The 17,924-nt window shown below is 43.4% G+C and overlaps 1 protein-coding gene across 1 annotated transcript in view; it reads right to left on the bottom strand.

Annotated features, from left to right (window-relative positions):
• The window catches only part of MCM3AP (minichromosome maintenance complex component 3 associated protein), a 556,273-nt gene that overhangs the window by 469,379 nt on the left and 68,970 nt on the right, over positions 1 to 17,924 (bottom strand). Inside the window, 1 exon segment of the mRNA XM_033944925.1 lies at positions 6,560 to 6,719. Within this exon segment, the coding sequence (XP_033800816.1) occupies positions 6,560 to 6,719 (160 nt within the window).

The following is a 17,924-nucleotide window of genomic DNA, read 5'->3' on the forward strand; positions in this document are numbered from 1 at the left end:
CGTTGAAGAATTTGGCTAGGTCATTTGGAGATGGGAGGGGGTGGAGTGGGCGGAGTCATTTTTAGAAGTTAGGTTCCGCCAGATGTGGAACAGTGTACTGTTTGGTTTTTTGACCTGGAGATTTTATCTCCATAGTAAATCTTCCTAGCTTTTTTTAGCACGGAGTTGTAGAATTTGATGTTTTCTCTCCAGGATTGCCTATCTAGGGGGTATTTTGATTTTTTCCATTTCCGTTCTAGGTCCCGACATTTCTGTTTTAATTCTCTGTGGTATGGGAGATACCAGGGAGCCTTATGAGAGTAGGAGATGGGTTTAGTGGCTAGAGGGGCAAGGGCACGGTACGTGGTTTTGGAAAGAGTCACCCAGTTGTGCCAGATTGAGTCTGGGTCCGTGTGATTGGGAAGAGGAGGGAGTTTGTTGAGAAACTGGGACCAGAATAATTCACTTGAGATTTTTTTGCGGTAGGAGATGAAGTTTGTGGCACGGGTTGGGGTATCAAGGGCTGACATGAAGACAGGGAGGCAAAAAGAGCCTAGGAGGTGATCAGACCAGGGGACATGTTCCCAACGGGTCACATCTGTGGAAGTTTTGTGCTCAGTCAGGTCAAGAAAGCTACTGATGTCAATGGAGTGCCCCTTTTCGTGGGTAGGGGTGGGCGGGGGAGCAGTGAAGCCTAAGGAAGTGAGGAAGTCTTTGAACTCAGTTGTGTCCTTGTTGGTGTTGTCGTCTAGATGAAGGTTTATGTCACCAATGATCAGTAGTCTTTGGAATTTTAGATAGGCCTTTGTTATGGTCTCAAGAACAAAGTCAGAGGATTTATTCCAGGGGGTGGGTGGGCGGTAAAGTAGTAGGATGCCTAATGGGTGGGGGCGAAGTTCGTCGTTTATTGAGGCTAGCATGAATTCCAAGGAAGGATGACTACCCTTTTCGAGGAGCTCAACATTAAAGAATGATTTGTAGAGAAGGGCTAGACCTCCTCCTTTCCGGTTTATTCTAGGAGAGAAAAGACCATGGTAGCCTGGGGGGTAGCCTGGGTGGGTAAGTCATCTTTTTCGATCCATGATTCAGTGATGCACAAAAAACCCGGATCAAAATCCTGGAGTAAGTCTTTTACTATTTGGGTCTTATTTCTGACGGATCTGGCATTACAATAGAGAGTAGGGACTGGGGTGAGAGAGTCTGAGGTAAGGTTGGGCAAGTTTGCTGGGGGAACAGGCTTTAGGGAGGTGAGGTTAGCACCTCGGTGCTTTTTGAAATGGTGGGGTCTGGTAGGTACTAGCGTGGGGATTCTGAGGCCAGGACAGATGTTGTTGGAATGTAGCATCGGGAGAGTTTGGGGGAAGAGGTTTTTGGGAATGGGAAGTGTTTGTGAGGGAGCAGAGAAGGAGGATAAGAGGCCAGAGTGATGGCTTCATGGTAGGAGACAGGTGGGTCAGTGAGAAGGGGCAGGTCAGAGAATTTGCCAGGAGGGAGGGAGGGGAAGAGAGAAGTTCGGAGGGCTGATAGCGAATGGGAGAGGAGCAAAGGCTGAAAAGGAATTTGTGTCCCACAGATTCTAGTGTGATAATGGACAGGTTGGAACTTAGCGTGAAACAATTTGAAATGGGTCTTGGCTAAATATGCAGTTAAAAGAAACAAGCAATGCAGTTGGCTAAATATGTTAATTAAAGAGAACAAGCAGTGTAGTTGAATAAATAAGTCAAGGAGAGTATCCAGGGGCCTGGGATTAAAAATTATTATTATTTTTTTTTAATTATTATTTTTTTATCTTCTCTTATTTAAAACAGTAATGCAATTCCATCCCCCTCCCAACCCAACCTGGATGTGTAAGGAAATAAACCAGAAATTAAAGGCAAAAGACGACTATAGAGAAGTAATAAAAGATGTCAACGGGCCCCAAACCAGTTTAAATAAATTACTATGCCCCAGCATTTCAGCATTCATTTTTTCATACCTATAGTTGGAGCATAAATTCGCCCACCAAAAAGGAAAATTGAGGCGATCATAATTTTTCCAATTACAAGTTACCATCTGCACATAATTAGGAAAAGTTGGCATTTATAGTGGTCCAAGGGGGGCTTAATATGCAAGTGTTCCACATATGACTACTTCATAATTCAATGGAATTGATGACTCAAGTATAACATTAATCTGTCCCCATATCGACTTCCAAAAGTTGAGTATCAAAGGACAATAGAACAGATGATCCAGTGTCCCAATGTCTAGATGACAGTGCCAGCATCTATTAGATTTAGAACTGTCTAGCTTTTATAACCTAACCGGGATCCAAAAAGATCTATGTAACAAGAAAAATCAAGTTTGTTTCATAGATGCTGATGCTTTACATCTCATCCTCCAAGTCCAAATTCGTGGCCATTGAGACGCAGAAATATACTACTTTATCTCAATGCTCCAAATGTCTCTAAGACTAGGTTTTGTTTTTTATTCAAGAATTCAGATATTAATTTGTACCACCGGGCGGCCTGATGTACCAGGAAATCTGTCTGGAAGCATAGGATCTGCAAGCTATAATGAGTTTTTAGATTTTGCCAATCAGGGAACCCCTTCTGAATGGTCTGCTTCAATTGCAACCACTAGTAAATTTGAGACTTTGAAATATCAAAAGATTGTTGCAGTCATGAAAAATCAAGCATTTTCCCATTTGATATAACATGATCTAGTGTCCGTATGCCTGCCTGCGTCCAATGCTTCTAGGCGATCTTAGACTCGCCAATTTGAATCTTGGAGTTTAGCCATAAGGATTGATAAGTGGATTTCTATACTGGAATATCTTAATTTGTTAATAAATTTCAAGGTTTTCCAGATGTCAAATAAAATACTACTGTCCTTAACATATCTGGGTAACTTGATACTGAGGACGAATCAGAGGAGAATCAGGAGTAAGACCTGCATGAAAATGTAGGCGGAAGAAGACGCAAGCATAAGACCTGCATATATTGTAGGCGAAGACCCCTGGGAAACCCCAAATAGTTATATTTCTAAGAGAGACATTGTGCATATGAATTCAAACTTCTAAGCAGTCATTTTCCTCTTTGATAGTAAGAGAGAGATTCACCTTTGCTCCAGAAACCAGCAGTCAGATCTCCTGACTGTGGCATCAGTTTTGGGACTTTTTAGAACAGTACAGTACATGATAAGATATCCTCCTAAGAAGCACTAGCGAAGGACAGTGTAACTCAGGAAGGTGGGAGCCTGTTCTCCGAAGTTATTTGCCTTAGTATTGGAAATGCATTTGTCAGGGAAATATAGAAAGGTCAGTTTTAGCACCAGGTGACATCACGTTTCGGTATGGCTCCATGATGAGTGTTTACACCATATAGCCAATAGAAAAGCAAGTATGTAATCTGTATCTTAGACCAGTGTTTTTCAACCTTTTTACTCCTATGGACCGGCAGAAATAAAATAATTATTCTATGGACTGGCATCGGTCCGTGGACCGGTGGTTGAAAAACACGGGGCTAAGTCGTGGGCCAGACCCCCCCCATCTCTACCCAATCTCCACCCCAGACCCCGCCCCATAATAGTACTAATTGCACCTTGCACGTCCCGTGCCTCATCTGGAAGCCTTCCCTCTGATGTTGCAATGTCAGAGAAAAGGCTTCCTGTTCAGGTGCAGGACATGCGTAGGAGCCACTGCCCGTGGCTTTGTGCACTGAATCATTGAGAAAGAGGGAGCTGGCTCGAAGATAACGCCGCATCGATCGCACCGTGGACCGGCGGTTGAAGAACTCTGTTTTGGGCCTGATGCACGTGCTGGCCCTGTGGACCGGCACTGGTCCATGGACCGGTGGTTGAAGAACACTGTCTTAGACTACTGAGCATAAGTGTATAAATGTTATGCTGGCTGGCATAAGGAAGAAGGAGAGGAGAAAAGATGAATCCTAAGACAGAAGCCAGCTACATTGTATGTATATTATCCTTATCTGCCTTGAGTGCTGCATTTCAGTATCTTTTGCTAACTTTCATTTATTGATAATAAATATATTTCATACCAGTAACCAAGGAGTATGGGGTCTATTTCTGTGACACAATCAGCAGCTGTCGCTGCCAATACTCAACATATGAAACAATCATAATGGGGACATGAGCTGCTACTCTAAATACAACTAATCAGGGAGATGTTCCATGAGCTCAGGAAGGATCCCATACATACCCTGATGCAATATATAGGCTTGATGATACCTATAAAATTTGGGAAATTTACCTCACCCGCTGCAATTGGTTTTTGTAAAGATACTAAAGCAATTCTCGCAGTTTTAATCTAATCTAATCTAATCCTTAGGTTTGTATACCGCATCATCTCCACGTTCGTAGAGCTCGACACGGTTTACAGTAGGAGAAATAGGAAGGAACTACAACAGAGGGTTAGAGGTGTGAAGAAAATTTAGAGGACTTGGGATGCCAAGATATAAGAGTTTCCTTGATTCCTAAGTTGGAGGAAGACTTACATTTTTTGAGAAAAGCCAGGTTTTCAGATGTTTGCGGAAAACTTGGAGAGAGCTCAAGTTCCGAAGAGGGGAGGTAAGGTTGCTCCAGAGCTCAGTGATTTTGAAGTGGAGGGAGGTCCCTAGCTTTCCTGTGTGGGAAATGCCTTTTAGCGAGGGGAAGGATAGTTTTAATTTGTGGGAGGATCTGGTGGTATTAGGGTTTGAGGAATTCCAAGAAAGAGGGATAAAGGTAGGGAGGATACCATATAGGATTTTGAAAGTTAAACAGGCGCATTTATAGTGGACCCTGGCGATTATCGGAAGAAAGTGGAGCTTGGCCAGGAGCGGGGAGACATGGTCCAATTTACTTTTAGCGAAGAGGAGCTTGGCCGCGGCATTCTGAATCCGTTGGAGTCTGTGGAGGTTTTTCTTAGTTAGGTTTAAGTTTTACCCAGCCAAATAAATTTAGAAAGAATACTATTTAATTTCTTGTACAAGGACCTCTGAAAATAGACTGACAACATACCCATTTGGTAGCAAAACACAGGCAAAATCATCATCTTACCCGTTTGAACTCTCCCCCACCAAGACAGATGTAAAGGGTTCCATTGCTCACACATTTCTGTGACCTTCAGCAATAAAGATTTTTCATTTACATTCCTTGTTTCCTCAAACGTTTTTTGAATCCAAATACCTAAATATTTTATACCCTCTTCCTTCCAAAGGAAAGGGAATGAATCAAATAATAATTTTGGACAGTGTACATTTAGTGGAAGCACCTCCGATTTACTCCAATTTATTTTGTACCCAGAAAATTTCCCGAATCTGTCAATCAAATCTAGTAAATGTGGAATGGTAGTTTCAGGATTCCTCAAATGAAGCAAAATATCATCTGTATAAGCAGAAAACTTATATTCCCGACCTGCATAAGGAATACCCTGAATCTCCTTTGCCTGTTGAATAACCAATAGCAAGGGTTCCAAAACAATATCAAACAGTAAAGGAGATAATGGATACCCCTGTCTAACTCCCTTCTCTAGACAGAATCGTTCTGAAAATGTATTATTAATATAATAGTATTTTAGTCCGTTACATTAACGGGTGCTAGAATATATGTCTGTGTGTCTTTATTTCTGTCTCTCTCTCCCTCCCGCTGTCTGTCTCTCTCACTGGACCCCTTTGTCTGTCTGTGTCTTTCTGTGTCTCTCCCTGCCCCTGTGTCTTTCTTCTTTTCTTTCTATCTATCTGTCTCTCTCCCTGCCTCCTATGCAGCAGCATTTCTCTCCCACCACTTCCCTGTTCAGCAGCCAAAGCAGCATTCCCTCCCCCTCCATTTCCCTTCCCCCACACCACTTCCCTGTGCAGCAGCAGCATTTCCCCTACCCCTCCTTTCCCTTCCCGCGGTCTGGCCGGCTCCCTTAGTCCCTTACCGCCCCCCCCCCTTCCCTTCCCGCGGTCCTGACAAACCTTCCGATTCCAGCAGCGTCTGCAGCACTCTACACACTGCTGCTTCGGGGCCTTCTACTGCCCAGCAAATCAGGGTAGTAGAAAGCCCCGAAGCAGCGTGTGTAGAGTGCTGCAGACGCTGCTTTAATCGGAAGGTTTCAGGACCCGCAGCCCTTGCCGGACCCGAAGCGAGCTCTGGGGGTTTTTGGTTTTTTTACGCAGGCCCAGCCGGAGCAGGAGGAGAAGCCTGGGAGGCAGGAATTAAAGTCTGTTCCGGCCCCCGCTGATGTCGCCCTGGCCAGTTCACATCCTTCAGACGGCAAGAGCCGCCGTGGCCGACAGGCTCCGCGCTGCCAAGCTCATGCGCACTCCTACCTGAGGGTCCCTACAGCGCACAGAAAACGGGAGCACGCAGTTGGGAGTGCGCATGCGCGCTTAGGGCTTTATTATATTAGATAATCTGGCAGAAGGGGAACTATACAAGGTTTGAATCATTAGTATAAATCCAGAACCAATACCAAATCAATCTATTGCTTGATACATGAAGGTCCATTCCACTGGGAGAAGTTTTAACAGGAAGTAAGGATGCATACATGTTTTTTTGAAGTCATTTCTGGCAAGTCATTCCATTAGTTGTTTATAATGTAGATAGTATATGGACTCACCCTTTAGTAAGCATATTGTTGCTGCTGCTTGCAGTAAGTCGAACTGAAGGTTTACAGAGAAACGAATGTTGATAGGTCTGTCCCTCACTGATCTGATTTTCTTCATTTTTTTCCTGCATCATCTCCACTTCCACAGAAGAGAAATCTTTTTTGCCAGAACCTAAATGATACAGAGAGAAGAGTCACTGGTAAACAGATAAACATACATCTTTTTAAACCACAGAGATATGAGGGTGGTTTGAAAAATTTGGTAAAAAGGCAAGTTCAAAACGTAGTCTCCATCAAGGGTTATACATTTAGTTCAGTGAGTTTCTAGTTTTTTCATAAAGTAGGAAAAATAGCTTATGAAAAAACTGGAAACTCACTGGACTAAGTGTATAGCACTCAATGGAGACTACATTTAACTTGCTTTTGTCCACACTTTCCCCAAACTACCCTCTTACAAACATAAAAAGGTAGGTGAAAGCAATTTCTGATTATTCAAATATAAAGAAATATATATTTTAATTGATATATTATGAGGTAAGAAAGTTACATCAAAATGTTCCAATAATTAAATACCCCGAAAATAAAACATATCCCAAAAATGAGCCCAAGCATGATTTTCGGGGTAGAATATAAGCCCTACCCCAAAAATAAACCCTAGTTCCTGGATTCGCCAGCAGCAGCGCTTCCCTCCCCCCTCGCAGTCAAACTCCCGTTGACTCTCCCATCTTTCCATCTCTCCCTTCTGTTCGAACCCTGCCGACCCTCCGACCGCGAGACCTTCTACCTCCCTCCACAGAGCAGCGTCGGCAGCACTCTGAACAGGCTGCTTTGTGGCCTTCTCCCGTTGGGGCATTCCCTCTGCCACATCACTGATGATATCATCAGCAACGTGGTGCACGGAAGGCCCGGCGGGAGAAGGCCGTGAAGCAGCCTGTTTAGAGTACTGCCGATGCTACTCTGTGGAGGGAGGTATGTAGGTCTCACAGATGGCGGGGTTTGGATGGGAGGGAGAGATGGAAGGATGGGATGCTCAGCGGGGGTTCAGCTGCATGGCAGGGGGAATGCACAAGGGTTCTGCTGCAGCTATATGGAAGGGAGGGATAGAAGCTGGGCAAGGGTTCTGCTGCACGAGGGTTGGAAGGGAGGGAAAGAAAGATGCTGTGTAGAGAATGACATGAGGACAAATTTTTCCCCGTCCCCACGGGAACTCATTTTCCCATCCCGTCCCCGCAAGTTCTTTTCCTGTCTCTGCCCCATTCCTGCAAGCTCTGTCCTCATCTGCACAAGCCTCAAACACTTTAATATCATAAGTGTTCAAAATTTGTGCATAAGAACATAAGAAGCGCCATCTCCGGAACAGACCCTAGGTCCATCAAGTCCTGGCATAGTTTTGGTCCCCATATCGCTCCAAGCTTCTCGTAAAGAGAAGTGCATCTAGCCTACCCCTACCCATGTCACTTCATGCCACTCATAAGGAGATGTACATCTAACTTACCCTTAAATCCTAGAATGGTGGATTCCGCAATTACCTCTTCTGGGAGAGCATTCCAGGTGTCCACCACTCGTTGTGTGAAGCAGAACTTCCTGATATTTGTCTTGAACTTGTCCCCCCTTAGCTTCAGCCCATGTCCTCTTGTCCGTGCCACATTGGACATTGTAAATAATGTTTTTTCCTGCTCTATTTTGTCGATTCCTTTCAGTATTTTGAATGTCTCGATCATATCCCCTCATAGTCTCCTTTTCTCAAGGGAGAACAACCCCAGTCTCTTAAGTCTTTCCTCGTAATCCAGGTTCTCCATACCTTTCACCAGCTTTGTTGCTCGTCTCTGCACCTTCTCTAGCAGTATGATATCCTTCTTTAGGTATGGAGACCAATGCTGGACGCAGTATTCCAAGTGTGGTCCGACCATCGCTCTATAAAGCGGCATTATGACTTTCTCCGATCTACTCGTGATTCCCTTCTTTATCATGCCTAGCATTCTATTCGCGTTCTTCGCTGCCGCTGCACATTGCACCGACGGCTTCAGTGTCCTATCGATTAATACTCCCAGGTCCTTTTCCTGTTCAGATTTTCCCAGAGTTGCACCTGACATACTATACTTGTGTTCCTTATTTTTTCTGCCTAAGTGCATCACTTTGCATTTTTCTACATTAAACTTCATCTGCCATTTATCTGCCCAATTCTCCAATCGGCTCAAGTCACTCTGGAGTTCTTCACTGTCCTTCTGCGATTTGATGGCCCGGCATAGCTTTGTGTCATCTGCAAACTTGATGATCTCACTGGATGTTCCATCCTCTAGGTCATTGATGAAGATATTAAATAAGATGGGCCCAAGTACCGAGCCCTGGGGCACACCGCTAGTCACATTTTCCCAGTCCGAGAACTTCCCATTTATGCCCACTCTCTGCCTTCTGTTCTCCAGCCATTTGCCTATCCATCTTAGTATATCTCCTTCTATTCCATGGCCCTGCAGTTTCCTGAGGAGTCTTACATGTGGAACTTTGTAGAACGCTTTCTGAAAATCCAAGTATATAATATCCACCGGTTCTCCATTATCAATTTGTCTGTTCACTGTCTCAAAAAATTGAAGTAGGTTCGTCAAGCATGACTTCCCTTTCCTGAATCCATGTTGGCTGGCTTTCATCAGGTCGTGTGTGTCTAGGTGCCGGGTTATGCTATCCTTGATCAGCGCCTCAACCATCTTCCCAGGGACCGACGTGAGACTCACAGGTCTATAGTTGCCCGGTACTCCTCTTGATCCTTTTTTGAATATCGGCGTGACGTTCGCTATCTTCCAGTCGTCTGGTATCTGCCCTGTTTTGATTGACAGATTGGCAAGTTTTTGGAATAGTTCTCCGATTTCCACTTTTAGCTCTTTCAAGACTCTTGAATGAATTCCATCTGGTCCAGGGGATTTGTCGCTTTTGAGTTTGTCGATCTGGCGGTATATCTGGTCCAAGTCCACGTCTACTGTGGTAAGGCTGTCCTCTGTTACTCCTTTGAACACTTTCACTGCTTCTGGAATTGTTGCAGTGTCTTCCTTTGTAAAGACAGACGCAAAGAATGAATTTAGTCTGTCTGCGATTTGTTTGTCTTCCTTGATGTACCCTTTCCTTCCCTGGTCGTCCAGCGGTCCCACCGCCTCATTTGCGGGTTTTCTCCCTTTCACGTACTTGAAGAAGGACTTGAAGTTTTTAGCCTCCTGCGCTATTTTCTCCTCATAGACCTTTTTGGCATCCCTCACTGCCCTGTGACACTTCTTCTGATCACCCTTGTATTAAGATAGAGCTTACAGGAATGGGGCAGAGACGGGAAGGGAAATTGAGTTCCTGCGGGGACAGTGAAAAATTTATTCCTGTGTCATTCTCTAATGTTGTGCACAGTGCAAGGATTCTGTTGCACAGGGGGATGGGAGGGAGGGATAGAAAGATCCTGCAGAGGGAAGACATAAGGGGATGGAGGATGCTGCACATGTGGGGGAGAGAAAGTAAAGAGGAAGAATTGGGTTGGAGGAAAGGAAAGGAGAGATTATCACGGTACATGAAAAAAAAATAAGACCTAGTGCATTTTTTAGGCCCAAAATTAATATAAGACATTGTCTTATTTTCAGGGAAACACAGTAGTATTGAGCTAGCCTGGTGGCTCAGTACAGGTCTCCCTCCATATTTGTGGGTTCTGAATTAATGACTTTGGTTATTCAAGAGTTAGATTTTGCTACCAGTGATTGCTTTTACCATCTGAGAGGTTAAAATTTCTTCAGGTCTGCTTGTTGCAAATTTATTCTGCCCCCAAATGATATCATCCAGGGGTGCCGAAAGAAAAGGTCCTGACCAGCACTGGAGAAGTGTGTGACTATGAGTTTTGCTGCATTCTGAGAGGCTGAAATTTCCCCAGGTCTGCTTGTTGCAAATTTATTCGCTGAGGAACAGCTGAGTGTGCTCAGGCCCAGGACAGTGCTGACTCCATCCCCAGAGATAAGAGTGTATGAGTGAGGCTGCATTGTTTGGCGAAAAAGAGCAGCATTCCAGCATGTACTGTGCATTTCTTGAGCGAACTCTAACTTTTTACAGAATTTTTGCCTTGCCTTCATGAACAGTCAAGTCTCCCTCCATATTCACAGTATTAGCAACTTTGTTCACGTTGGATTTCGTGCAGTTATGGCTCCAAAGCGTAAGGCTCCTAGAGCAATCAAAAGTACTTCCAAGAGGGAAAAAAAGTGAAGACCTTACCAGAAAAGGTTGAATTACTACTAAACATGCTTCATAGAGTGAAGTTAACCTCCACAGCTGCTCGGCATGATGGCATTAATGAATCTACCATTAGGTACATAAAGGAGGAGAAAATGTCAATCCATGAAGCCTTTGCTGTAGCTACACCAGCAAGTGTGAAGACATTGCACATTGTGTGATGTAGTCTCTCTCGGTGGACTGCAACATTTATGTGAGTGCAGGATTGATATAAGAAGGAAATTCCTGTAGACTCTATGTTGATAAGAAAGGCAAAGTCTTTGTATGATAAATTGAAGGAAAGGAAAGGGAAGGGAAACGGTCACAATCTATGGCCTTTCAGGCCAGTAAAGGGTGGTTTGATAAATTTCAGCACAAATATGGCCTATGCAATGTGAAAGTGACAGAAGAAGCATCTTCCGACCAAGAATCAGATAGAGTTCACTGCCACATTAAAGGAAATTATTGAAGAGAAGGGATATGCACCTGAGTAGGCATTCAAAGCAGATGAAACTGCTCTATTTTGGAAAAGACTGCCACAGAGGAATTTCATTAGCAAAGGATAAGCAAATGCCAGGATTCAAGGCTGCAAAGGATAGACCAATGTATCGCAAACTGTGTGCTGCGCCACACTAGTGTGCCTCCTGACATTCCAAGTGTGCTGTGGCACACTGAGGAAAAAGAGAAGCACCGGCCAGCTGACTTGCCTCTTGCTGCGAGGCAACTCCTGTAGGGCCAGAGTTTCACGTGCCGGCGCTGCATAACTACAGCAGCATCTGCCTGCTGCCCTCACGTTTCTTTCTGCACCTCCCCGCTGTGCTCGTGTTTCTCTCTGCACCACACCCCCCCACCCCACCACCATCACGTTTCTCTCTGCACCCCCCTCCCCCACTGCCAGCATGTTTCTCTCGGCGCCCCCTCCCCCGCTGCCATCGCATTTCTTTCTGCACCTCCCCCCCCACAGCGGTAGCTTGGTGTGCTTTTAAAATTTAGACGCTGTTTCATCTGGGAGCCTTGGGGACTTTGCTAGGCCGGCCCGTTTAAATGATGTAACTTCCTCTTTTGTCAAAGCGGGCCGTCTAGCAAAGGCCCCAAGGTTCCCAGATAAAACCACGTCTAAATTAATCCTAGCGGCAGCTGTGTGACAAAGTTAAAAGTACACAGTGAGCTGCCGCTAGAGACAGGAGAAGTACTGCTGGATAGGGGGAAGGAATAGTGCTGGACATGGAAAGAGGAAGAGGTGCTGCTGGACATGGGGCAGGGAAAGGGAACGGGAAGGGATAAGAGGTGCTGCTGGACCTGGTAGAAGGGGAGGGAAAGGAAAGATACTACACACTTGAGAGGAGGGTGAGATGGTGGATGGGGAGAGAGCATATTAGCTATGAGTAGGGTTGGGGGAGGGAAGGAAGCAAAATTGTTACAGGAGGAATGAGAGTGATGAGAGAGGGAGAAATGATGCATGGGGAAAGACTGGGAAGGATGGATGTCACTCAAGGGAAGAGGCAAGGAGAGAGAGAAAAAATGTGCAGGAGGCAGAAAGGGTTGGACTCATGGAGAGGGCAAGATGGATGGTGAGGACAAAACGGAGGGAAGGAGAAATGTCACACTCGGGGGGAAGGAGGAGAGGGCATAGAGTGAAAAGTTGGACTCATGGAGGGCGAGAGAAATGTTGGTTAGGGAAGAGAAGGAGGACTGGAGGAGAAGAAGCGTGCAGGAGGAAGAAAGAAATGTTGGACTGGTGGAAAGGAGGGAAAAATGTTGGATTGGGAGCAGGGCCAGAAAGGAGGAAGACGGACTGCAGGGGGCAGAAAGGAGCGAAAAATGTTACACTGGGGAGGAAGGAGAGATGACTAAAAGAAGGGAGAAATACCAGACCAGGAAACAGAAGGGAAGTAGGGGGGGAAGGAGAGAGATGTCGGACTACTGGAGGGAAAGGAGAGAAGGAGAGAGATGTTGGACCATGGAAACGGTGAGGGAAAGAGAGAGAGAGCGAGAGAGAGAAAGGGAAGGTAAGATATTGAAAAGTAGATTTTGAAAAGAAAGCAGAAAAATTGAATGTTAAGTTAATGCCAAAGATGGATGCAACAAAACAAAATAGAAGAAACTGACTAAGTCAAAGTTAAACTACACCTCCAGAGAGTGAACCTAAATTTAGATGTGCTCAGAGAGATGAAATTCTGAAGGGGGAAGAGTAATCCTCTCTTAGGAAAAGAGTTTACCTTCCAGTCATAGCGTACTTGGTTGAAAATAAGTTACTCTCTGAGGTGTTCGGAACCATTGAGGCATTTTTTCAAACGGTATGTACATTGCATTCCTTCTTCCGTATTGGCAGTCAGAAGATTTGTCAGCAGAGCACAGCAACATAGGCTAGTAAGAGTGTGGTTTATGTATTGCAATGCTCGTTTTTACATTCGATTTTGCATTACAGATTAATGTTCACGGATGCAAAAGTTATGCTGGGTTTCAACTGTTGAACGAATGTTACAAGATCATTTGGTGGGGTCTCCTGAAGCAGATATTGAAACGGGGCCGCATTGGGTCCCCTGGACCCTATTGTATTGTATTACCTTTTACAAGATAAGTGAGGTTCTACTTACGCTCCAGTGACAACTGAATACAAAAAATATATATAAAATAAGAAAATTGAAAAACAGTATTTTTGAAGAGATATAAGGAATATTTATTAATATTTATTACATCTAAGAGAGTAACCTATTTTCAACCAAGTACGCTATGACTGGAAGGTAAACTCTTTTCCTAAGAGGGGATTACTCTCCCCCCTTCAGAGTTTCATCTCTCTGAGCACATCTCAATTTAGATTCACTCTCTGGTGGTGTAGTTTATCTTTGACTTAGTCAGTTTCTTCTATTTTGTTAAAGTAACTTTACTGACTTTCAATATAAGATACAATATCCCTGTTGTGTGCACGAAACAAAGATGGATGCAAGGCAGAAAGTGAAGGAGAGAAAAACAGTCAATGGATAAGAAGGCACTAGAAACAGTTAAAAGCACAGAAAAATAAAGTCACCACACAACAAATTTAGGGGAAATGATTTTATTTTCTTTTTTTTTCTAAATCTTTATTGATTTTCCAAACTAACAACAATGCAATAAACAATTAAATATATATATATAATAAACAAGAAAAAGCACTTTTATCTTTCATAAAAACATGAACAATCACTTTTACCCTTCCCACCCACCCAATTGACTGAACAAGAAAAAATAAATATTTATACAAAGATTCCTTCAATATTTATCCCCAGTTTATGGACAGTTCAAAATCTAATAGATGCAAGCACTGTCATCTTGATATAGGGATGCTGGATCATCTGCTGTTCTATTGTCCTTTGATATTTAACTTCTGGAAATCTATTTGGGGACATATTAATTTGATTTTAGAGACAGTGATTCTGTTATCTTATGAAACGGTAATCTGTGGATCACTATTATTCCTTAAACCACCAATTGATAAATATAGGTTATTAGGAATTATGACTGGGATAGCCATCCAAATGGTCACAAAAAACTGGAAAAACTTTGATCATTTGAATTTCAGTTTTTGGTGGCACTCATTATGCCTTTGTTACAAGATGGAAAAAATGATAAATGATCAACGGGGATTTACTAAGGTATTTCAATTAACATGGGGGTCCATCGACTAACTTTATTAATAATAGTTGACTGATTTATACTTTCGGTTATAACTTACACATCCAAGGGGTGGGTGGGTGGGCTAGGTATTTTCATAGATGTTAAACTGGGGATAAATAATGAAGGAATCTTTGTATAAATATTTATTTTTTCTTGTTCAGTCAATTGGGTGGGTGGGAAGGGTAAAAGTGATTGTTCATGTTTTTATGAAAGATAAAAGTGCTTTTTCTTGTTTATTATATATACATTTAATTGTTTATTGCATTGTTAGTTTGGAAAATCAATAAAGATTTATTAAAAAAAAAAAAAAGAGATCAGCATTGTCCAAAGCGTTATCAGCAGCGTCTTTTGGGAGCGGGACTTTTGAAGGTGTCGGTGGATCTGCCTTCAACTGCTTTGCATTGCCTCCTGTCGCGAAATCCGCGTCTATTTTTGTCTGCCTGGTAGAAGTCATCTTCCTGCAGAAAATCCTTTTGTTTTAACGAGGAGGGAAGTAGCGAGTAGTTGAACAAAATAACCTAAGCATTGGGAGATGAGGAGCGAACTGATTATCTGTCCACTACAGTGCGCTGTCAAGCCACGCCCCCCAAATGATTTTATTTTCAATATAATGATAGAAATGTCAGTTTTGAGAATTTATATCTGCTGTGTATATTGTGTATATATGAAAAATGAATGGGAAAAATTGCATTACAATTAGTAAAGGGAATTTGGGTGGTTTGTGGTTGGGGTACTCAGTTGATATTTGTTAGACTTCCCTGCTGGTGTGCCCTACTGGCATTTCACGGCCTGTCTGGAGGGCCTCTGTGCATGCGTGGATGTTGACGTAATGATGTCATGCATGTGTATGATGTCATCACGGTGACATCCACGCACTTCCAGGTGCCTCAAGCCATGACCACTACCTTTAGTGTGCCCCAGCTCGAGAAAGTTTGAGACACACTGGGATAGACTAACCATGCTGCTTTGTGCAAACACAGCACGCCATATGATAAAACTTATACTGATATATAAAGCTGCTAGCCTTGAAGGGAAAAGATAAGTTCCAATTGCCTGTTTACTGGATGCATAACAAGAAGGCTTGAACAATGAGAACGCTTTTCCTCAAGTGGTATAATCAGTGTTTTCTGCCTGAAATAAAAAAAAATACCTTGCCAATAAGGCAGTGTCTCACAATCTTTCTGGCCAGCAGCACACTAAATCCAGTGCCTCGGCCAGAAAGCACCCAAAATATGCACACGTCGATGTGACGACATCACACACATGCATGATGTCATCATGTTGACGTCTACACATTTGCAGAGGCCCATCTGGCTGTGATTAACTTCAGTGGAGGGATCCGGGACTTGTGAGGGCAAGTCCATTTCTCCATTTCTCTGTGCAGCAGCATTTCCTTCCCCCACCCCACTTCCCTGTGCAGCAACAGCAGCAGTATTCCCCCCCTCCACTTCTCTGTGCAGCAGCGGTATTTCCCTTCCCCTCCAGGTCCTGTGCAGCAGCAGCATTTCCCCCCCAACCCTCCCCCTTCCCTTCCCGCGGTCTGGCACAGAAAAATAACAAAAACCAACCAACAACCATCAAGGGAATTAAAAAAAAAAAAATTACCCCGTACCTTTTTAAATCTCTCCCGTCCCCGCTAGACGGCTCTCATACTCAGATTAGGAGTGCGGATGTGAGGAGCAAGTGGCGGGCCCAAACGGGAGCGCATAAGCTTGCTCCTCACATCCTCGCTCCTGACCTGAGCAAGAGCCATCTAACGAGGGAGGGATACCGCTGGACCACCAGGCTGTTAAAAAAAGGTACCAACGATGGCGGTGGTGCTGGGGGGAGGGTTTGAAAAGGTGCAGCAGCGGTAGTGCTGGGGGGTTTTGAAAAGCTGCAGTGGCGGTGCTGAGAGGAGGGGTTTAAAAGGTACGGCGGCGGTGCTGAGAGGCGGAGGGGAGGGGTGTTTTGAAAAGGTGCGGCGGGAGGGTGTTTTACAATGCTAAGAGGGGGGTTCAAATTTTGTGTCTTCGCTACACTCACTGTGGTCAAGGAGATCTCCCTCCTCCAGAATAGACACACTGATGTCAATATCGAGCTCCAGTGAGCCCTCAACCGGAGAAATTGCCACATGAGGAGATGGTGAGGTCACTCATTCACTGAAAGAGAGGGCACAGCAGGAAAAACGGCACTACCGGTTGAAGTTTATTTTTAAGTTTAAAGGTGCTGCTCTCACGATCGCTGCCTGCGTTGGAAGCCTTTCAAATATTGTCTTCTTATCTGGATGTGATTGGTGATTGGATGAGTAAGAATAAACTGCAATTGAACATCTCTAAAACTAAAATCTTGTGGTTATCTGCTGAGTTATTTAGGTGCCCCTGTTTTTGAATATGATGGAGTTTCAATCCTAATTCAGTAACAGATTAAAAGCCTGGGGATACAGTTGGACTTCTCTTTGTCCTTTCAAAGACATATTTAGTATTGAAGTTGGCAGGTTACTCTCTCCAGAGAATTTTCGTCAGGTTATGCAGTGTTCTGTGGGTTGCCACAAAAGGCACTGAAAGCACTGCAGATTGCACAAAATGCGGCAATAAGAGTAATTGGTGGGATCTCCCACAGAGAGCATGTAACACCATTGCTGGCAAAGTTACACTGGTTCCCAGTTTCTTGGCGTATTCAGTTCAAGATCCTGGTGCTGGTGTTTAAGGTTGTTCAACAGTTGTTACCAAAGGCAATTTCAGATCTGATAGTACTATATATACCTTCGCATTCTTTGCACTCTGAGCCATAATGTTTGCTGGGAATTCCTCTTTGAGGGCTATTGCCAAATCCACAATTCAATCAAGGATTTTTAGTGTAGTAGGTCTGCAGTTCTGGAATAAATTACCTGGTGGTATTCGTTCAACTCTACTGTTTACCCTTTCGTAAAATATTTAAAACTTTTCTTTTTAGAGAGGCTTTTGGAAATGTACCATGAGAAGAATTTGTGGTAGTTGGTATATGGCTTTAGTTTTAGCTTCTTTTTTAAAAAAAATTTAATAAATTTGTTGCATTTGGAGATTAATGTTTTGTGGTATTTAGAGATTAATATAAATCACATTTATTAAATTTCAAATACAAACAAAATAGTAAAAAAAAAAAAAAAAAATCATTTCAAATACAAGAAGAAAACCAATATTTAAGAGTTAATATATAATAAACATTATCACTAAAAGCAAATATATCCAATTCCCTCCCCTTTTCCCCCATTTTAGAACTGTAATTACATATTAAATAATATGCCACTGCGAGTGTGTGGTGTTAATGTATCTAAATAAGGTTGCCAAATAGTAAAAAATTGTCTTCCCTGTCTAGTGTCCCATTCTGATAATTGCATACTTTCCATCGTTAAAATGTGTAACATTCTAGAACACCAATGACTATATGTTGATCTTAAAGGTCCAATCCAAAGATAAAGTATGACTTTCAAACCTGATAAGATTGTTCTTTGAAGAAAGCCTTTTAGGCCTCCTGG

This window comes from Geotrypetes seraphini, chromosome 5, assembly GCF_902459505.1.
Source record: "Geotrypetes seraphini chromosome 5, aGeoSer1.1, whole genome shotgun sequence".
NCBI lineage: Eukaryota > Metazoa > Chordata > Amphibia > Gymnophiona > Dermophiidae > Geotrypetes > Geotrypetes seraphini.